The following is a 22,205-nucleotide window of genomic DNA, read 5'->3' on the forward strand; positions in this document are numbered from 1 at the left end:
TTGAAACCAAGGTCACTAAGCTTATCCCAGACCCTTCTTTTCCATTTTATTACTGATTTCATCATGGATAGCTGCTGAATTTAGTCATCATAGAAATTCTAGAATGAATTATAATAGACTTTATAATACTGAACAGATGTGAACAACCAGGCATCATTGTAGAAATTCTAGAATGAATTATAGTACTTTATGATACTGAGCAGTTCTGAAAAAAAATTCTAAAATATTTTAATATTTTTTCACTTGATACATTTGATATCATTTTTATTTATAATTTTACTTGTTTCAATGTAAATGGCCTATGATTTTCTTTTATAGCTTGTCATTTTTCAGTATCACTGACATAGCAGGGTCATAAAAGTTGTTAATTTCTGAATTCCGAATAGTATGAACTTTTGGAAATTTAAGTTTTTTAAAGAATTCATATTTTAAACTATGGGCTATGTGACTTTTTTTCAATATAGACTTTTTTTTTTGGTACTGGAAATCAAAGGCAGGACCTTGTACTTACCAAGCAGGCACTTGTGCCACTGAGCTACATCTCTGGCCTGGTGTCTTTTATGTGGATCTTTCTTCAAGAATTTTTGAATTCATTTTATGATTATAGTTAAGTTCATATTAGAGTGTTCTAAACTTGTCATTCTTTTCTTAAAAAATTATTCATCTAATCCAGATTTTTAAAATTTTTAGTGTATGTTTTCCAAAATACTTCCCAAGCAACATCCAGGACCCTAGACAATAGGGATGTAGATTTCACTGCATATAATTTAATCTTTGATAGTACAGGATATTGTGACTGAATAATTCAAGGTCCTATGAATTTGTAAAATACATGAATGACTCTACTGTATTCCCAACAGTTCATTCCCTTTGCTTTCTCTATTTTTGTTCATTATTCTTCATCAAATATTGAGTTTTAGGTTGCACAAATGCCACAGAGGGGAAGCCAGGAGTTGGCACACTTATTTGTCTTAATAAAGAGCGTGTTTATTTTATGGGTCGTGCTCCCTTGCAGATGTGGCAGCCATAAACAAGACACGAATGGAAGTGTCTGGGTTCCCACTGAACTTTGTTTAAAAACACACGCTTGCCTCCTTGACTGTAGTTAGTGTCCCCTAGGCGAGGCTTTGTTCCAGAAATCTAAAATACTGTAGACAGAAGAAGCATTTGTTACTGTCACAGGGTTGACTGGCTGATGGAGGCAAGAAGGAAACTGAAGTTCTGATGCTTGTGGACTTTATGTGCTCTGTTCCCCCATTATAGGCAAAACCAATATTTGTAGCCTGAACAAATAAATACAAATCGATAACAGCAACTAACACAGCCATGTAGTCAAGTGAAGTGAACATGAAGTGCTCTGATTTATTTCTATTAAGTCTATAATTTAGTTTTACATGAGATTTTATGTTTTTCCCTGACCACAAGGAGGCTCATTTTTCTCTTGCACAGATTTTGTGATAGCTGTTTTTCTCTGAGATTTAGGTCCTCTTTTCCTAAGGAATAATTTCATGGCTAACGATCTGGAGAGGTGAGGTTGCCAGAATTCTCAGTGTATGTAAATACTGTATTCACGACATGACTGGGTCCCAGCCCACTAAGGACAGTGAGGTATATTTAGCACTAAAGAAATATTTATTGAATTAAATGAATGAACAAATGAATAACAAACACGTTTTCCATTAAGAAATGGAAGCACGTATTTGTTACAAAAGCATTGGCAGTGGGAATAGTGAGTATGAGTTCAAACACTAGACTCACTGTTGAGAGAGGGAGGTCAAGTCAGATTGCTTCTCAGTACATCAGTGTTTCTAATTTGTAAAGTGGGGATAGCATTTTTTCTCGATTCGATGTTGTTATTGTGAGAATTGAGTAAATTAATATGCAGAAGTACAGTAAATGTACCTGGCATAAGTTGTATATTTAATAATTATTACAAGTTACTAAATACCATGGTGAATAAAATTCAACTAATATCCATGTCAAACTGCATGTCTCTTAAAAGGTTACATTACATAGTTTTTACAAATATTATTTACAAGCGTTAGTTAGAATGAATACTGGCTTTGTCAGCTAACAAAGGCTCAGACCAACCCACCAGGAGATGCCTGAGTGGTTTTAGAAGAGTGTTTCAGATGGCTGAAAGTTCATAGGAAATCAGTTCAGTAGCCATTTACAAGCAGTGTGAAAGTGTTTTACTGTTTCTGCATCCAGCTGAAACTGTGGATGCATTTGAACTATTTGTTCTTGTTGCTCTGTTACTGTTAGCATACAACAGTAACACACACACACACACACACACACACACAATTTACCTATATGTTGATTTATTTAAAACACTAATTTCATTCCTAATCAAGGTATGGAAGACCTGAAGTTAATATTTATTTCATGATAAATTTCACCTGAAAGTTTTCTAAATTCCTCATTGTCTTACTCTTGTTTTGTCATTTGTCTTTAGATATATGCAAAAAACCTGGTGAATGCAGATCGTTGTGCACTTTTCCAGGTAGACCATAAGAACCAGGAGTTGTATTCAGACCTTTTTGATATTGGAGAGGAAAAAGAAGGAAAACCCGTCTTCAAGAAGACCAAGGAGATAAGGTACAGCTAGAGTGGAATGTCCTAGGCTCTGGTCACAGACGTGCAGGTGTTCTGTTACCCACTTTTCTGTGCCTATTCACAGGTATGCTGACAATACTTGTCATACTGTGATATCATTCCCACCAGGACCCGCCTCCTGAAGGTAGTACTTCTGGGAATGACATTGCAGTGCCAGCGAAACCACACCTAGGAAGCGTTAGCGTCACTCCTGGAAATGCCGTCTTCCGGAGGCGGTCCTTTTGGAAATCATGTTGGAAAAACTTACTAGTGCTCCCAGGTAGGTAAAGATATACTCCACCTGGAGTCTGCAGGCTTCTCCATGTTTAGGAGCAAGGACGAACATAACCACTTTGGCCCACACCTCTTCCCAGCCAATGGGGCTGTTTCACCAATGTCCAACCAGTAGAGGACACTGATCTGGTGTTTGATGATGTAAACCCATTTATTAACTGGCCATTTGGTTGGCCTTATCAGTGTACATTTTTTTGGTGCATTTTGAATCTAAAGCCTTCTTTGTCCTATGAGTGGGAGCACTTGTCACTTAAATAAATAAAATGGATTTCATTCGTTGGTGGAGTGGTATGGTGGCCAGAAAACCTACAGGGAGCACTGTCACATACTTTTCAGAACCAAGACTAATGTGCTGGAGCTAGAAGCTTTTTCACACACTGGCGTGAAGTTCCATCGTGCTGGCATTCCTTTTCTTCATGTGTCTCCTGTGACTGCTCTTTTACATAACACTAAAAAGTTCTCTAGTGAGATGCTTTTCCTTATCAAAGATTGCTGTTTATTTGGGCAGCCTGTGTTAGAAGGAAACTGTTGTCCTCAAAAAAAAAGAAGAACAAATTTTGACCCACAGGTATTCCTACCTCTGCTGAGCATCTTTAGGATGATTGGTCCTATTATCCGTGGTCACTCAAATCCAATTTATGATATATATATGTTTTAAAATTTGTTTCTTTTTTTGTTTGTTTTTAAATCTCAATATTGTTAGTCTAGATACATTCACTAAGTTAAAGTCATTCATCTTCCTTAAGTTTTGAGTTACCTAACTACTCTGATATTGATCTCATTTTGATTTATAATTATAGAAAACACATGGGAATATGCTTGCTCTGTATCCTTAACATAATGAGTTAATGCCAGACACTTACCTAGGGAATGGTCCTTCATTATGGGCTGCCCTTACACAGGGAGGAAACCACAGAGAACATGGGGAAGGAACAGTATAGACAGCTCTCAGAAAAATTCCAACAGCACACATCACCAAAAGGACTCTGATTCTTGGTTCCTGGAATCTAATGTGTCATGTTCATGCTGTTCAAAACACAAGGAAACTGAGAAGATAACCTTAAATTTTATGTAATGCTTGGTTCACCTTTTGATGTTTTAATTCTATTTATGTCAATTGTTTTGACTTTTCTTGATCTCCCTTAGGGTGAGCTTTATTTAAGTAATGATTTAAGCTTTATTTAAGTAATGATTATTTCCTATAATGTTGACAATGTATGAAAATTACTTTTGAACTATCACAAATATATATATATATATATATATATATGAAATTTTGTATATCTTTCTTAATTTTGAAATAAATGTATGTGATGCTAATGAAATTGATAAAAATGTGCAAAATGTTTATAAGCATGAGAACATATTTACATGAAGGAAATATTGATATTACCATCAAAATACTATTATATTCTTGTATCTTGATTGTTTTAAAATTTAACAAATTAGCGAGACAAAATTATTTCCGTAATATTTGCATATAGTAATTGGATTGTAAACAACATAAAATTCAAGTCCTATACATCTAAGCATTCATAATCTATGAATCCTTTATGCACATAATCTATGTTATATTTGTAGTGGAAATCACAGTGGTATAAACGTGCTTTTTCATTTTTATTGATTTTATACTACTTTGAGAATATTGGCAAGTTGGTGAACTCACATAAGTCTCAGTTCACATCTCACTGAGAAACTACTAAGAAAATATATCTTGAAACAAATTGTAAACTATAAGGTACTTTGAAATGCAAGGAAGTATTAGTAATCAGTACAAGGGATCACTAAATTTTCATTTTTAATTTGTGATCCAATTACATTCCAATGTATTGTGAATTATATTTTAAAACAAGGTTCCCGAATGATCACTGTGTGCTTTATTTTGATATATATTTTTAAGATGATTTAGGATATATAAATGAAAAGGTAACAAGTACATTTAAAATAAGCTATGAGTTTTTATTCAATATTTGATAGTAATGGAATGTTTCATAATTACCCTACAGCATCAGTGTTTTAATCAGCATGTCTCTCTCTTTTATATGTGCAGATTTTCTATTGAGAAAGGAATCGCGGGTCAAGTGGCAAGAACAGGAGAAGTCCTGAACATCCCAGATGCGTATGCAGATCCACGCTTTAATAGGTGAGAAGGCGTGTCTCTTCTGCAGTTTCTCCTGGCACTTCCCACCCATGAAAGCCTTCTCCAACCAGCCCCAGTTCCTCAAGTCTCAAGTCAGTTACTTCCTCCTCATTTTTTTGTTTTTCTGTGTACCAACATATTACAAAGTCATTGTATTCAGATACATAAAATGAAGTATTCTGAACTATCAGTATGTAGTAACATACAGCTACAGAAGTTTATAATGTTACAAAAACAGCTAACAGAGTTTTGACTGGTGTCACTAGAGTGATTTTTTTTTTTTTACTCCAGTGTCAACATTTTGTTCTACTCTATTCTCTATCAAACCACATGTTAAAAGGCTGCCACACAGTAGGGGGAAAGTTACACACTTTTCACATCAACCAGTCTGACGCTGAATTATGTCTGTAACATTTATTAGTAGAAGAGTAGACTCGAGTGAATTATATAATTTGAGACTCATTTTCCTCATTTTTATAATGGGTATGTATTATAATAGCTACTTTATAGTATTTTAAAGATTACATTTAATATTCATAAAAGATTTGGGAACTTGACACAAAGTAGGAACTCAGTAAGCCACGGCTTTCATTGGATATTATTAAAGTTGAACATTAAGATAGCTTGTAAGGGTTTTTTTGTTTCCTTTTGACTTCTTTGAAGAACTATAAGCTATATGAACTGGTTTTAGCAACTCTCAAGAAAGTTAAATTCTCAGAATTGATGTTATTATAGTTAGTGGGTAATATTTCAGATATTTTGACAATAATAATTAGTTGTTACAAACATTCGGTTTACTTTAAGTGGTAAATACTATAAACAACTAAAAAGTTTTTTCATGTCATCAACTGATTAATATCAAATATGACTAATTCACATATATGTGAATGTGGCTATATTCTAGCAATATATTTCACCTATAAATTGAGAACATAATAAAATTTTTATTTTCCCATAAAACAAACTTGTCATTTCACTGCTTTAATATTGAAAATGTTTACCTAAAAATTTACAAGTTGGACTATTAAGATAATGAAAAGACAACCAACAGAGTGGAAGAAAATATTTTCAAAATATACCATGCAAAGTATTTGTATCCAGAATATATGAAAAACTTTCCAACATAGAAATAAGATATTCCAGTTTAATGAGAAGACCAGGAGAGTTTAGCAGACACTTCACAAAAAAGATGCATTACGATCACTAACATATTCCCAGTGGGGCCATAATTCCTTGTCTTGTTCTAGGTGGCTTGAACCATTGGTGTTTTATGCGTGACTACCCTGCTACTTTTACTACCAGTGGAAAAGCCCCCTAATGGGAAAAGAGTTGTGCCTTTTCTGGAAAATTTAAACATACACTTATTTAACAGTCTTTTAGTCGTCTCTGTTCCTAAGTGGTATTGCAAGACCTAATGCCACTAAAACATTTGCCCACATAAGACTTCTATTCAGGTCTTCAAAGGATGTAATTCATAATTGCCAGCAATTTAGTATTCATAGATAATATTATCCATTGACTGGTAAATGGATGAATAAAATATAATTGGCCTGTTCTACAGAGACGGCTACACAACATTAACAAAGATGACTAGACTAACAGGTGCCACAGCATGGATGGGTTTTAAGCACAGCACTGGAGATGAGAGCCCTAGGCTCTGAGTTCTGCACATGACTGCCATTCCCTTGGTTATATGGCGGATTTTGTGTAACTCTGTCCTATTTACAAAATCATTTGCTCAGATCAAGAATCAGCAGAACATTTCTATTAAAGACAAGGTAATAACTATCTTGGGCTCTACAAGCTATAAGGTCTTTACACAAGTCACACGGACAATTCCTAAGTGAATAGTATGGCTGTGTTTTATAGGACAAGAATGCCCTGATTTGGCCAATGGAATGTAGTTTGCAAAACCCTGCTCATAGTATGACATACATTTGAGTTGGTTTCACAAACTATCTCTCTCATGAATATGACCAAGTTCAAAGGCATTTTATCATTTTACAAATTTATTATAATGTTTCTTTGAATTTACCTGTCTGCTTAGTGATGCTGGACACCAACAGCCCAACTATAAATCAGGAACTGTGTATAGGGACTACTTTAGAAAGCTCTTAATAACCAAATAACAAATGAATTAGAATTTTTTTAAAAGCTTCTAATAAAATACTTTAGATATCACTTTATACCTGAATTTGGAGCCTATAAATGGTATTATAGGTATTTGTAATACAAGCACATACATTGAGATTTATGATAGAATACATAATTTATTTTCTTCTGGATGCTTTTTCCTCGTGACGATTGCTTTATTTTTTCATGTTCATTTAGAGAAGTGGACTTGTACACGGGCTATACCACCCGGAATATCCTGTGCATGCCTATTGTGAGCAGAGGAAGCGTCATTGGGGTGGTACAGATGGTGAACAAAATCAACGGCAGTGCCTTCTCCAAGACGGATGAGAACAATTTCAAGATGTTTGCAGTCTTCTGTGCTCTGGCCTTACACTGTGCTAACGTGAGTACCAGTTTCTAATACCATTTTACTGCTCACCACTTATAACATTTTTTACAAAGTAGGATCAGTGGTTGCTGATAGTACATATGTTAATAATTGCTGTAGGGGCTGGGAATTTAGCTCAGTGGCATAAGCGCCTGCCTTGCAAGCAGGCAGTTGTGAGTTCAATCTCTGGTACCGATAAAAATGAAAAAGACCAAAAAAAAAAAAAAAAAAAAAGAAATGCCGTAATATACCTTGAAATAAAGAAAAAAAATCTCCTGATATTTTGCACTTCCGGATGTGAATTTGTTTAAAAAATGGAAATTAATGTGTGGGTGAAATGTGGCTTATAGTTCAGTGTATCTACTGAAATGAGCAAAGAAAGTGTTATCTAAACCTTAATGTTTGGCTTACGCACCGCATTTGAGAATTTGGCACAAGATGGTAGAAATAACTCATGTTTTCCCAACCACCAGGGAAGCTTTGCTTATCAGGGAAACTGAGGCACTGTTTACAGTGTCTGTCAGACTCATTGAATGTTAACATATATAGTCTTCACCACAGTCTGGCCTGTTCACTGAAAAACAAAGTAAGATTCAATTTGTACCTTTCAAAAAGGTGCAATTTGTGATTTTTGTTTTATAGTGTTATATTTTAAGTTATGTTGGATATTTTTATGGAAATAAACTCTAGTAATCCTTCAATGGCATAATTGAAATTCAGAAAGTTTAGTAACCTTTTTATAAAGCTAAGCCAACAAAATTGTAGTTACTACTTTAGTAAGTTAGAAAAATTGCTTTTTGTTAATAGAACTAGGTTCTGTAGTAGCAGTCGCCTAACTATTGGAAACAGGTGAAAAATAACTCAGAATAAAATTGTACAAAAATAACACTGTATAAAGGATAACCATTTTAATGCAGTTACTGTTCTTTAGTGGGATGCAAATCCCGTTTGCTCACGTCATCAAGCTACTTTCTAGGGTACATTGTTAGGAAGCTCATCAAAAATAAGCTACTACTAATAGTTTTGCTTCACACATTGGCATCTGTGTATATTGCACAAAAATATGAACAGCTTGTGTTTCTTATTTAGTTTAAAAGCTGCAAAGATGCCATTTTTAGTACATTATGAATATTGAGTCATCATCATTTTAAATATAACCTAATACTAAAGCCTCTCAGTAATTTTTACTGTACCTTTAAAATTACAATAACCAAATCTTATGATTGGAAAATTTAGAATTGTTCACTTTTTTCTGAACATGTATATCTGTTATGCTTTAATGTATTATATTAATTATCCCTAACATAAAATTATGGAAACATGTATAGTAAGTGTTAAAAATTCATTGTGGTTTGTGGTGATATTGTACGTGTAGTATGTGATCAAAACAGCATAATTATATCACAAAATTTTGATAAACAATTTTGAGTAATAAAAAGTGAAAACTGATGAAAATGATTTTTAAAGAGAAAATTGTGCCTTCAAACAACAATATTCAATGTATCTGTTCCTGGATTTTACTTATAGTTAAAATGAAGTTACACTTAGCATAACTTTTTATGCTTTATATGTTGAAGTAATATTACATCAAAAGCAGTGTTGCAAAAGTAACATAAAGAATTCTTGGAGATCTCTACCTATGTTCCCAAGTATTGATCCATTTACCGCTTATGCTTTGATGAACTTTTGTTTCTTATCAATTATCCTTCTCAAGTCTGTTTTCTGTAAACTGTAGCATATGATATTCCAACTTACAGTTTCTAAACCAGAGACCATTCAGTACTATCTCCCAAATAAGTAAATAAAACCAGAGGCATTATTTTTTTATTGCATAATGAAAACATCAAGAACTATATATTTGTGTTCTGTTAGTGTACTTGGACTGGTGATACTTGACTGAGTGTCTTTAAACAACAGAAAATTAGTTTCCCAGTGGTGGGGGGCTGTAGGTCCAAGGTCCGGTGTGGTCAGGAGTGATTTTTCCTGAGGCCTTCCTCTTGGGATTTCCAAGGGACACCCCTTCATGTGGCCTCACCTGGTTTTTCCCACGTGTGTATGTGTGTCTATGTCCCATTGTCCTCTTTCATGAGACACAAATCACATCGCAGCTTATTTTACCCTAATTATCTCATTCATGGCTCCATCTCTAAATCTGGCCACATTTTAAGGTTCTGGGAGCTGGGCCTTCAGCATGTTGATTTTGGGGAGACATATGCAGACTGCCAAAGCACTGTACTATTCACTGGTCAACAAACCTTTGAAATATTTCCACTTTAGATTGTTCTTAAATTTGTCTGTGTTTTCTGTGACCTGGCTTTGTAGACTATTCCCTAAATTGGATTGTCTGCTGTTTGCTCATGAGTGTACGAGGTTATGATTTTCACACAAATGTTTTTGTGCACCCTATTATCAGGCCCATGTGTGTCACCAGGTACTTGGTGAAGATGGTACCTGAATATTTCTCTCATGAATCCTTTTCAGCTTTTTACACCTGTTTTTTATTTTAAAAGAATTCACATATAAACCTGTGTTATGTCCCACACCGTACATACCTTTAGTCTAACACTACAGAGGTCCTTATAGTCATTTCTCATTTCTGGATTTGGAACTCTGTTTTATGACTGAAATTTAACTCCTACAATTGACTATCAATTTTCTTCCAATTGATCCCTTTTATTTTTAAGGAAACTAGAAGAATTGGTTCCATTTTCAGATAGGGAGGAGTAAAAAAAGTTTATTATATACAATTTCTCCTAACTCACCCTGAGGTATCAAAAAGTACTATTGGTTTTATCATAAGTACTATTTTTAATGATATGTCACTTGAAACTTTATTTAGATCCACCTTTAATAGTTTGTTAAAACTTCAAACACCATTATTAGATATTATTAATGCCAATATTTTATATTGTCCATCATTTTAAAAGATATTTGTGTTAACAGAATTTTGGAATCAGGGAAATCTTAGAAATTAGATGTGGGAAAAGGGCTTTTTTAGGTTAAGAGAGGTGACTTTGGAAATTAAATATCTTAAAAATCTATCCAGTTGTCATATGTCCCTTGAAGCTTTGCTTGCAAAAATATGTGTCAGTATTAACACTGCTGTTACTTGAGCAAGAAGATCAAGGGCATCAAAAACTTTGACCTAATTGTATCATAAAACCTAGATTCCATCATGATTAAAACAAAACCAGAAAAATAATGCGTCATTTAAAAAGTCACATTGGCATTCTGATTTTGTATTGATCCCTTAAGTAAGTCATTCAGAATAAAGTTTTGGTAAAGTACTAGGAATTGGTTTATACTGGAAGTGATGGTAACTTTCCCAAGCAGTTCTTATAGGTCACCACATGTATTGCTCCCCAGCAGTAGTATGTCCTTTATGTCTTGGCAGTTTTGTTAAGCTCTCACTGTCACTGGGCTCAAGGACATGGTTAGTTCCTTTTAAGGTATGTGTCAAAAGTGTATGTAGTGCAGCTTCTCTGCGGAGTGCACTATCAGTTTATTACTAGAATATTTTTGCTCTTTACTGGAGTTCATAAGAAATTGTTGATGCAAGCCTATAATCCTAGCACTCTGGGAGGCTGAGGAAGGAGGATTACAAGTTTGAGTGTAGCATAGGCAATTTAACAGCTTAGCAAGACCATGTCTTTTATAATAATAATAATAGAAGACTGGGAAGGTAGCTCAGTGTGAAGCCCTGATTTCAATCCCCAACACCACCAACAGAACCTCAGAAACAAATTGTATTATTTCTGTAACTATTTCTCACTCAGAAAAGAATACAAAACTTCTGAATCTCCAACCTCAGGTGATTTTTACCTTCTGTACTTGGCTTTCCAGTTTGAATAAGGTTGGGTTCGGAGTTATTATAAAATTTTCTTACACCTCAGAACAAAGAACAATTCATTTACCTTCTTTAAAATGATGCTTTTTACTTTTGTTTTGTTGACCCAGTTACCCTTCTAAATCAGGAATAAAAGAAAATAGCTCTCAAGTTATGTTAGTATCAATAGGTAGCAACTAATTTCCTTATAGTTGTTTCTTAGAGCCTTAATCTCTTGAAGACGGTAGTGTCAAAACCACCAGGAAAAGGACCAAGACTTGAATTCTCATTATCACTCTGAAACTTGTTTTTTAAATACTTTAATACTTTGAGCATTTTTTTAACTAAGAAAAGTCTCTAAAGGGATGCATTGTCCCTAACAGTTGAAAAACCCACAGCTTTTTTTTTCCTTTCCTGGGTTTCTGTTTCTTCCCTGAGAATATACATGAATATTTATTAAGGTCATTTTACTCAGGTTTTTTTTTCCTTATTGTACATACTGTAACCTCAAAGAAAATAGTGTTTAGAAATGATTAAAAGACTTTGTGCACTGTGAAATGCCCTTCAGTTTTCAGTTATGGTAAAATTAGAGTAAGAATTTGATTCTAGGAAATTCAAAATAATTCTGTTCTTGAATTATTTTGTCCATAATGAGGGCATGGAAACCCACAATAGACTTGCTTCTAATAGTGAACATGATAATGTAATGACTTCATTTATTATTGTTAGGTTCAGTGGTCTGGTTTAGGGGCCCTAAGAGGCAGAACACATGGCAGAACATAAATATTCATTATGTCTTTAGTTTACTTTATTTCCTCTTTAAATGCATTAAACTACATTGTGTTTATTGAATTAAAGAGGCATGTGTCTGATTGGCCACATCACCATTACACTTACTGAGTTAACTAATAGTTGAAAGTACCATCAATTGTCAAGAGTCATTGAAAACACTGAGTCCTTTAAAACTAAAAGAATTGGTTTACTTAAATACATTATGATTTTTAAAGACACATTTGATATGATGCAAAAAGCTAACAGTGCAGTAATACCTGTTACATCTTTGGCCTGAAAAAAGAAATTCTTCAGAATAGATTTGCTCTGTACTTTTCAGATAGGCTATGTTTAATATTAAAGAGACACAGAAAATCACTATTCATATGAAACCAGTTGGCTAGGAGTAAGCATAGTAAGTATTTCAACCTTTATTAATTCTTGAATTGGACAAACACATATTATCTTTTCTACATCAGACAGCAGCTGTAAAGATCACTATAATAAGAACTGTGATAAGTCTTTTTTTTTTTTTTTTTGTCTTTTTCATCGGTACCAGGGATCGAACTCATGACCACCTGCTTGCAAGGCAGGTGCTTATGCCGCTGAGCTAAATCCCCAGCCCCTAGAACTGTGATAAGTCTTGTTCTAGATATTTACACATAAAAGTTCAGTTTTACAATAAGTCTGCAAGTGAAGTTATTATCTTCATTTTACAAAAGAAAAGTTAGATACTCAGAGTTTGAATAATTTGCTCAAGGTTACACAGTAAGTATGTGATAGAACCAAGGTTAAATGTAAACTGGCTCCAGAGCTCCTCAGTCTTTCATTTGACATTGTTCTTTCCTAAAGCTGCATAAAAAGAGATAAATATTAAGATGCATTTTTAAGCGTGGCGTGAAGAGTAGGGTGTCATTAGAGCACTCCACACAATCCATAACCAACAGGTCATATAGAGTGATGATGCAGAAAGACAGATACTAAGATAGAGGACTTGGTTCTCATGATTATGGCAGCTGAAGAGTCCCACAGGTGACTACAGCTGAGGAACTTGTGAAACTAGTTGTGTGACTTGAGTCCAACTGTCTCTGGATATGGAAACCTGATCGTATTTAACTCTCAGTGTGAATTAGAGAGGCTGTTATCATAAATAACCGGATCCAAAGGCTATCAAACCTAGAGCTTTGATACTCTCTGCAGGAGAAGGGTCTCCTAGCTCCTGAAGAGAAACATTTCACCTTCTCTCTGCCTTTTTTCTATGTCTAGGCCTCAACCAGTAGCGTGGTACCTATCATCACTGATTGAGAGTGAATCTTCTCTGATTCCAGGGCCAGTTGCCTCCAGACACGCACTTACAAACATACTTAGTAATAATACTTCACTAGTTGTCTGGGTATCCTTAAGTCAAATTGACACTAGCAATCATCACGGAAAAGGAGAGTGTATCTAGAAAAAAAAAAAAAAAAAAAAAAAAAAAAAAAAAAAAACCTTCATATACAAACTGGGTACCGTGAAGGCAGGGCAAAGACAAAGTTATATAAGAATTTAGAACAGAGAGAAAGTTTAATGCCCAGGAATACTTTGAAGAGTAATGTAACTAAACTTTGTAATTTTGAATAATAAGCTGACTGTTGAAGGGAGCACTCAAGAACAATGTTGTAAATTCCTAACAAATTTTCTGAGAAGTATCTGAAGTATACCTTATTTGGTAATAAATTGAGCAACAAAATTATGTTCTAAAATCCGAATGTCTCTTTGTTAGTAGTAACATTAGTAACATAATACACATGACACATACCTCATATTGTTTTTAATTTGAATGCCTAGATTTTAGTGCATCACAATGCTTAGACTTTGTCTTTTGGACAACATGAAAAGTAAAAGTTAATCCTTCTACAAGTCTGTAAATATATAAAAAAATAAACTGAATTCAAATTGTTTTTGGTGCTCAATTACACATTTAATGACTAATATGATCATTCATTCCACAAATAAGATTAGAGCACCCATTCATGTTAGATACGGTGTTAGACACAGGATAAAAATTAGTAGACTCTAAAATTTGTGTGATTTCCTCCCCTATGTGTAGACCTACACGACATTCTTAAGTTTTAACAAGTACATGCTCTGCAGGAAATGTATCTTTTCCTTCAGATAATTCGCTGTTCTCTCTGGACTTCTATATTGTCCCCTGATGGTTTGTGTATATGCTCTTAATGCATGCTGAGTGTAATGGAAAACTCAAAATTTAGCAGATCCACGTTTCAACACCTTTTCCATTGCTTTCCAACTTTTTGACTTAGGCTAGTTAATTTATGTTTCTGCAGTTTAGGTCCCTCAACAGATGATGTAAATAAGGCCAATTCCACAGGACCGACTTTAGGACTACAATAAATAATGTAAATGAATTCTGAACTCTATTCCTGGGCCATAGTCTACACTCATAATGACATAGGGGAATGAAACTCTTGATCTACTACGTCTGCGAGTTCCTGTTCTCTAAAATTGAAAAATAAATTTTAGAAACAACAATGATTAAGAGCAGAATATATTTATTGAGAGAAAGAAAGCTTCTGTCTGAGAGAGATAGATGGGGTCCCTAGCCGGTTGCCAAAGACTCTGTCTTTTCCAGGGACTTGTATAGAGTAAAATCACGGGGTGAGACGGGTTTAAGGTGGGGAAAACTGGGAACTCACAAGGCAGAAGTTGGGACAGAACTATGGTTAGCCAATAAGCTTAATAGTTCAGGCAAAATTGGTTACATTAGGGACAAATGGGGAAGCCAGTCATTCTTAGAGAGCAGTGATTCTTCCCTGGATGGTTGGAATGATGACTCCAGACTTCCTCAGGGTGGTAGGGAATTAATTAGAACATCAATCCTTAGAATATGGGTACATTTGTTTGATCTTTTGTCTTAAGGCCTGGCCCATAGCAGTAGATGTCTGTTCTCCACACAGTTACAAGGCTGTCTGCACTGGCTCCTTTGAGGACCTAGCCCTGCCTCACTGCCTGTAATATTTCAAACTAACTCAGCTGCCTGCAACAATGTCTCTACTTTTTATTCTACTCACAATTTTTATATCCCGATGTCATGAAGTCTCAATTCACTGCTACGCATCTAGTTGGGTTTGTTTGTTTGTTTTCATTGGTTAAGCTGCTTTTCTTTAAAACCAGGTTTTGTCTCACTAATACCAAAAAATGGCAAGAATGGTGGGATAAGTATGTTTTAAATGAGAGGTTTTACTTGGTGGAGATTTAATGGCAATACATCGTCTATTTTAGTAAATATTTTTATAAAATTTAAACAGTCACTGTATATCTTGATGGGCTGGATTTCTGCACCCTCCTGCATGGAAACTAGTTTCTACCTCTAACTCTAGCAGATGCAAGGCTCCTTTCTAAGCTCCCACCACCATCACTGTGCTACCAGAGTCTGGCGCTTGTGCTACAGGTGTCTTTGGTCCCAAAGCTTTGGGGTACACCTTATTCTCAGTCTGTTCATTCTTTGGACCTCTGCGGGAGACAGTCTCAACACTTTCCACACAAGGAGTGTATGTTTGGTTTTAGGACTTAGTGAATCTATTTGATTCCATTAGTGGTATCAATTAATGATATTAATAAATGTGTTGAAAATTATGTGTTTTAAAATATATTTTGTCAATTGGATTTGGAGTATAAGTTGAATAAACAGGAAAAAGAGTCAAAATGTATATTAATACTAAACTATTATTCTGTCTCATATATTATCAAAGATAAACTACTTATATTGTGAAGACTACCCATACACAGTGTTGAATATTGACTTGTACATTTCCAAATTGCCATGATGTATGTACTTCCATGATGGAGAGTGTCAACTTCCCACATGATGCACTGATACAGAGCAAGGAAAGACTGGTCCTTAAAAGTTAGTCTAGTGCTGTGTTGTTGCTTGAGAAAAGTCAGTTCTTCTCGACCTGCACCAGAATAGCAGTCACCTACAGAAAGTGGAGCCTTTTGCTGACTCAGAATGCAAGATAAGGAAGCAGTAACAGCTAACTGACTGCAAGTTTAACAGTCATTGGCCAGTGTTTGTTCTGAGTTTTTTACCTGTGCATGTCAGTGTTCTTCATGTTCTTTCATGCCTTAGCAACTGCAGTATCCTAAGTTTACAGATGGGGTACCTCACCACAAGTAATTAGCTTACAAGTACACAGTTAGTAAATGGTAGAAAACAAATTCAACCTATGTACATGATTTCAGTGTCTGTATACTGAAGAACTGCCTTATCCTAACATGACTCTAGGTCCTCTATAAACATTAGAACAGGTTAAAAGGCTATATTTTTATATTATGGTAGAAATACGTAATACCCACATGTGTAGGATGTCTTTTTACTGTTGTGTCTTTTCAATACAGCTTTTTCATACTCTAGTACCTAAGACTGATAGACATTGCAAATAAATTCTAGTTTTAGACTAACAGCAGTTGCTTCCTCTAGAATTCTCTTCTAGTTAGTGAGTCCTAAAGTAATTTCTCAACTGTCGAAAGGCAAGTAACTTATGCAAAATGAACTTAAAAAACAACAGTTTTCTACCTTTATTAACAATTTGCAATAGGATGAATAAAATGAAATCATAGATAATAATATTTTCCATTATTCATATTGAAAATCATTTAGCAAACAGAAAACATATAAAATTTGTCAAAACTAGTAGTTTTCTTCATGAAGCTAAGCTAGTTAACTTTTCTGTAATTATGATTAACTTAACTCCACTAATTACAAAATAAAATAAAATGATTAAAACTTTAAAATGTATAATTTAAAAGTTTGTCATGTATTTATAACTGCAAATCATAAATAAAATTCATTCTAATTGCAGGTTTCAAGTGTATAGAATGACAGTAAGAGGAGTAGCTGTCTCACAGGATTTTTGCAAAAATTACATGAAATTATCCAAGCAGGGTGCTTAGTGTACTTCTTGCCACATAAGTACTTCCAGTATTAATGATTGCTGTAAAAATGTTATTTTCTATGTAATATTGTCACTTTTCTGAACAACTTTGTCACAGATTTAGAGCTTCCCATGACAAAGTTGGTGTTCTGTGTCTGATCAAAAGTAGCAAATATGTGTGGCCAGCGTTTGTAAATCTTATCAAAGCTCATTTTCATTAACTTTTCTAGGAGAGAGATTATTTTATAGTTGGCCAAAAGAGTTCACAGTTAAGATGAAGTTGAGAAATACATGCACTTCCATTTGTGCTACCCACCAATTTGCAATTTGTGGAAAATACTTGGAACATCTATTGAATTTGTAGATTACTTATATATGCTTTTTTTTCACAGAAAGACAAATATCCCAAATCCCTATCTCACAAACTATTAAAGAAATAATTTTACAATATCATATTTAATTACAGTGACTTCACTTAAAAATACAATTATTTACTGAGAACAAAACAGGCCTTGTTATGTAAATAGAATTTTTTTTTGTCTTTTTCCTTTTTATTGGTTTTTAAAATATATATTTTTATGTTTTAATTTAAAATTTTTTTTAGCTTACATTTTATAATTCAAATAATATGTTAGTATGGTGCATGTAATTATTAAGGAATGTATATAATCATTGAGAGTGTCTCTCCAAAATTCTTTTCCTGATGAAGAGTTTTACATTCAAATGTTTTAGAGGCCACCCTGGACTATGATACTTGTGGTCACTAAGGAGCTAAATGGGTGACATAAATAGAACATCTTAATTCTCTTAGTTCCATTTATATTATTATATAGGGTATGGATGTAATCTTGTTTATTGACAGCTAATCTCTGCGAGGTGTAAATGGAAATGCAAACTACCACAATGTCACATGTTTTCACCAGTAATTTGCTGTAAAGGATTTGTTTGCTCTTCCTTTAAATCACCCTTCCCAATTAATTTTACCTGCTTACAGATTCACATGTAAACATATTGATCATTCAAAATGCTTTATTTTAGTTTGTTGCCACACCTATTAATTATAATTATTTGTAAAACTACATTTGCTTAAATAATAATATGCAAGAACATCATTTGATAAGGTGGTGAAATGTGTCTATTCATTTTGCATTAATTCAGTTACCTATTTATGAGTCAACTTTATGGGCAGAGTCTGTGAATAATGTTTACAAATTTGTGTCATACATTTTAAGTCATTGCTGTAACATCACTTGGATCCCAAATTTATTCATTTTAACAATATAAAAAATACACAAGTAGAGCCAGGGATATAGCTCAGTGGCACAGTTCCTTCCTGGCAAGCACAAAATCTTGAGTTCAATTTCTAGTACAAAAAACCCCAAACAACAACAGCAAAAGTACAAGTAAATCATCAAGGGGAAAAGAAATGATGAAGTCTTTCTAAGGAAGTTGAAATTTATGTACAGTGTCATGTAATTATTTGTTTTAAGAGATTTAGAAGCATTTAAGGTATTAAAGTCTGTGATCTTGTTACTATTCATTTCCTAGTAACAAAATGAACATGTTTTATTTTCAGTATTTTTACTAAAAATTTAGAAATATAATGTAACGTAAAATATTGTAAAGAGGACAAATAGTAATTTTGCTCCCTAGAAATGATTTCTGGTAAGAAGCCATTAGGTACAGAACTAAGTAAGACTTCAAAACAATGATTTTTTTTTCAGTTGTTTTGAATCTTCAAAGACTAGTGTGTCCATAGCTCCAGTGTCTGTGGAAGTACGGACAGTATTAAGTCTCACTTAGTTTCAGTGATACAGCTGATTCTATTATGCCAAATTCTGAATTTTAATGCCAAGTGATTTTTAGCATTGTTTCAAGTAATGTTTTATTTACCTTCCAGATGTATCATAGAATTCGTCACTCAGAGTGCATTTACCGAGTAACTATGGAAAAGCTGTCCTATCACACTGTTTGCTCTGCGGAAGAGTGGCAAGGCCTCATGCATTTCACACTCCCTGCACGACTCTGCAAAGAAATTGAACTGTGAGTGCTTTGCTTTGTCAGTTTCTTTTATTTTTTTAATATTTAAAAAATATTATAGTTAAAATTGAATTTATATTTAAGTTGCAATTTATATTTATATTTAAGCCAGCTTAATCTTCAAGATCACCTAGAGAAAGCAACCCTTTAACTGACAGAAACCCAGTTAAGTGCAGCCTCTTAGAACAGTGAGCAAAGTTTGCTTTATACCTCAGTTCAAGAAAACAGCTAATGATTGTGTCATGGCAATCATTTTATAAGTATATCTTAAGTAGAGCCTCTGTGCCACCTGTTGCAGGCCCCTGAATCCTCATGACAACTGGAGAAGGACATGATTATGGTCTCCTACACATAGATGATAAACTGAAAATTAGAGAAATATAATAATGTGTTTGCGGGTTTATAGATAACACAGGTAGTAATGACAGAGAACCCTGGTAGGTCTGACCTCAGAGTTGGGTTCCAGAGCTGTTTGTAAGCTATGCTATCCTGCTCCACCGAAGAAGCAGCACATTTCTCACCTCGACATGGTCCAATTCAAGGTGCATTTGCTGAGCATTTTGGCACTGGGGAAATAAGGCTTATGCATTTCTCTTTTGGTGAATATTTACTGACTTAGATATGATACCAGACCTCAGGGGAGGCCTTTTTCTTGAAATGGTACAATTAAGTGGGAAAGAAACAAGTCTCAATAGCTTTGTTAGTTTCTTCAGCAACAGACTTTTAATCTCATTGAATTAAGGCAAAACAGGTTATAGAGCTAAAATCACAAGTATTATGATTATCAGTGCTGTTTATATGCCTCCCTTTTATCTTTGTTTGTAATTATCTATTTCTATGTATAGGATGCTATTTTCTTCTGCTTACTTCAGAAAACAAAAATTTTAACTTTATTTTGAAATGTTAACCTAAATGTTAATATTTTATTACCCTGTTGCATACTTTACACCATGTAATATTTAAATTCAAGATAGTTTTTAATATCAGATAATAAAATATCTTCATATAAATTTAAATTTCCAAATTAAATTCAGGTATTCAATGATAATTAATTCTGCTTTTACACTTTGTTTTCTATACTTAATATTTGACTTATTAGTGCTAAGATAATTTGTATGCCCATGAATGCAGAGTAACATTAGTTATCTATGTGAAAATCTTCAGAAATGACCTATCCAGTACGTACCTTATAATTCAAAATATAGTACTTCATCATATTGTTTATTCTAAATAAATGCTAACAACTATATTATTAAAGAACAATCATTAACATAATAACTTTATGTACTATATGAATTTATGGATTCTTATTTCAGTTTAAATAAGAGACAGAAAATTTTCAACTTTAAAACCTAACCGCATAAGACTTCTCCCCTTATCTGTGAGTTGTGTAATATATATGTAGTGTTCACATATAAATTTGATACTTATTACTCTGACAACAAATGAAGCATTTTTTCTCAGATTATTTAATATAAAATTAAACAGTGACTTACTAAAATTCTTGAAGAAATGCGCGCAGTATCCTAAAAACCTTTCAGAACCAGACAGATGAAATTAAGGATGACAATGAGTCCAGAGTCTTCTTAGTCTCTTTATAAACAAAAATTTAAATGATATTCTCTACTTATTATGTTTTTTCCTAATTGCATTTAGTAATAAACTCTCTTTTAATTTCAGATTCCACTTTGACATTGGTCCTTTTGAAAACATGTGGCCTGGAATTTTTGTACATATGGTTCATCAGTCCTGTGGGCCATTCTGGTATGAATGACCTAATTTATTTTTTAAACTATTAAGCGGTATGATTGCTTCCTCCTACTGTTTATTTGTCTTCCCGCTTTCTTGTTTATAATTATCTTAATATATGACATGGGCATGTTTTTTTCTGAATATTCAAATAAAAATGGGTTGAGATCTTTGAACAAATCTATGGCCTTCTCAGCTTTTCCTTAGCTGCTGAGTCCTCTAGCAGCTGATTGTAACCTAGGTAAAAATCCTGCAGCTGGGAGGGCTGTCACAGAAACAGGGTAGACCGTGAGGCTGAAGGAGGCAGGATTTAACGTACTGAATAGAATTATATGCTTTTAAGTGTGGCTTGAATATTGTACAAGTTTGTCATCAAGTTTCAGTTTACATGTATGTTAGATTAGGTGTAAAAGAAAGAGGTCTTCTAATTACAGCATGATACTTTGTCATAATTATAGCCTCACTCAGTGCAAATATTTTTCCACCTACCTTGTCCTGTCCTAGAGGCCTTTGTGATGTAAAATTTTATCTTTTTCAGTTTAAACACACAAACTTCAAATGAAAGGAATGATCCCCTTCACAGATTTAGAAATTAAGTGCCTCAAAGAGTGCTTAGGTTTTCTAGAATTACCTTGTCACTTTGTCACATCTCTCAGAATCTGTTTCTTCTCTTCTATTTGTGCTTTTTAATAAACCAACTTTTGAAAAGGGTGCACACAGGATAACTGCCTCCATTCTTTTGTAGATATTAGTTGAGCATGTGATCAGCCAGAATTCTTAAAACGCTATACTATTACATTAAGGATGTTTGAAAGTTGTCAATGGAGGAAAACAAATTTTATGAGCTCTTCATCTCCCTAGTATTTCATGGAGTAATAGACTGATGTTCTTTTGTTTTAAACTGCTTAAATATATTTTGAGAAATGGTAGGTCTTCAAATAAGAAAATATACATGGCGATATATTATATACACATAAAATAAAAAACAATGATAGCATATATAAAAATGTATATATAGTTTTTTTCATATATTATATCAGTATTTCGATAAGGCCATTTGCAACTTAATAATCTGAAAATAGCAAAATACCTTAAATTAACTTTGAAAGAATAATCAGTAATTTGGAAAAGTATCATTCTTACAAAGGAAAATAGTTATCACGTTAAATACATTATTATCAATATTTTCTTTTTTATTTTAAAGGCACTAAAAGAAAAAAAACAGAAAAGATATGTTTTTAAAACAAACTGATAGGAAATTCATAATAATCACTCTATTACATATTGTTGTCTTCAAAATAGGAACTCAGATTGCAAGATACAAGCATGCAAAACAGATCAGATAATATA

General features: G+C 33.7%; 1 protein-coding gene across 6 annotated transcripts in view; it reads left to right on the plus strand.

Moving 5' to 3' along the window:
• Pde10a (phosphodiesterase 10A) overlaps positions 1-22,205 on the plus strand; it is a 566,879-nt gene that overhangs the window by 500,871 nt on the left and 43,803 nt on the right. For 5 of the 6 annotated variants that reach the window (XM_063233086.1, XM_063233084.1, XM_063233082.1 and 2 more), the window contains 5 exons: positions 2,459-2,601; positions 4,943-5,035; positions 7,364-7,550; positions 18,967-19,109; positions 20,787-20,870. In XM_063233086.1, the coding sequence (XP_063089156.1) occupies positions 2,459-2,601; positions 4,943-5,035; positions 7,364-7,550; positions 18,967-19,109; positions 20,787-20,870 (650 nt within the window). The remainder of the gene's footprint in view (positions 1-2,458; positions 2,602-4,942; positions 5,036-7,363; positions 7,551-18,966; positions 19,110-20,786; positions 20,871-22,205) is intronic. The other variant, XM_063233083.1, reaches the window with a different exon arrangement.

This window comes from Cavia porcellus, unplaced genomic scaffold (genome assembly GCF_034190915.1).
Source record: "Cavia porcellus strain 051 isolate PalLab524CR breed Dunkin Hartley unplaced genomic scaffold, mCavPor4.1 scaffold_22, whole genome shotgun sequence".
In the NCBI taxonomy this organism is placed as follows: Eukaryota; Metazoa; Chordata; class Mammalia; order Rodentia; family Caviidae; genus Cavia; species Cavia porcellus.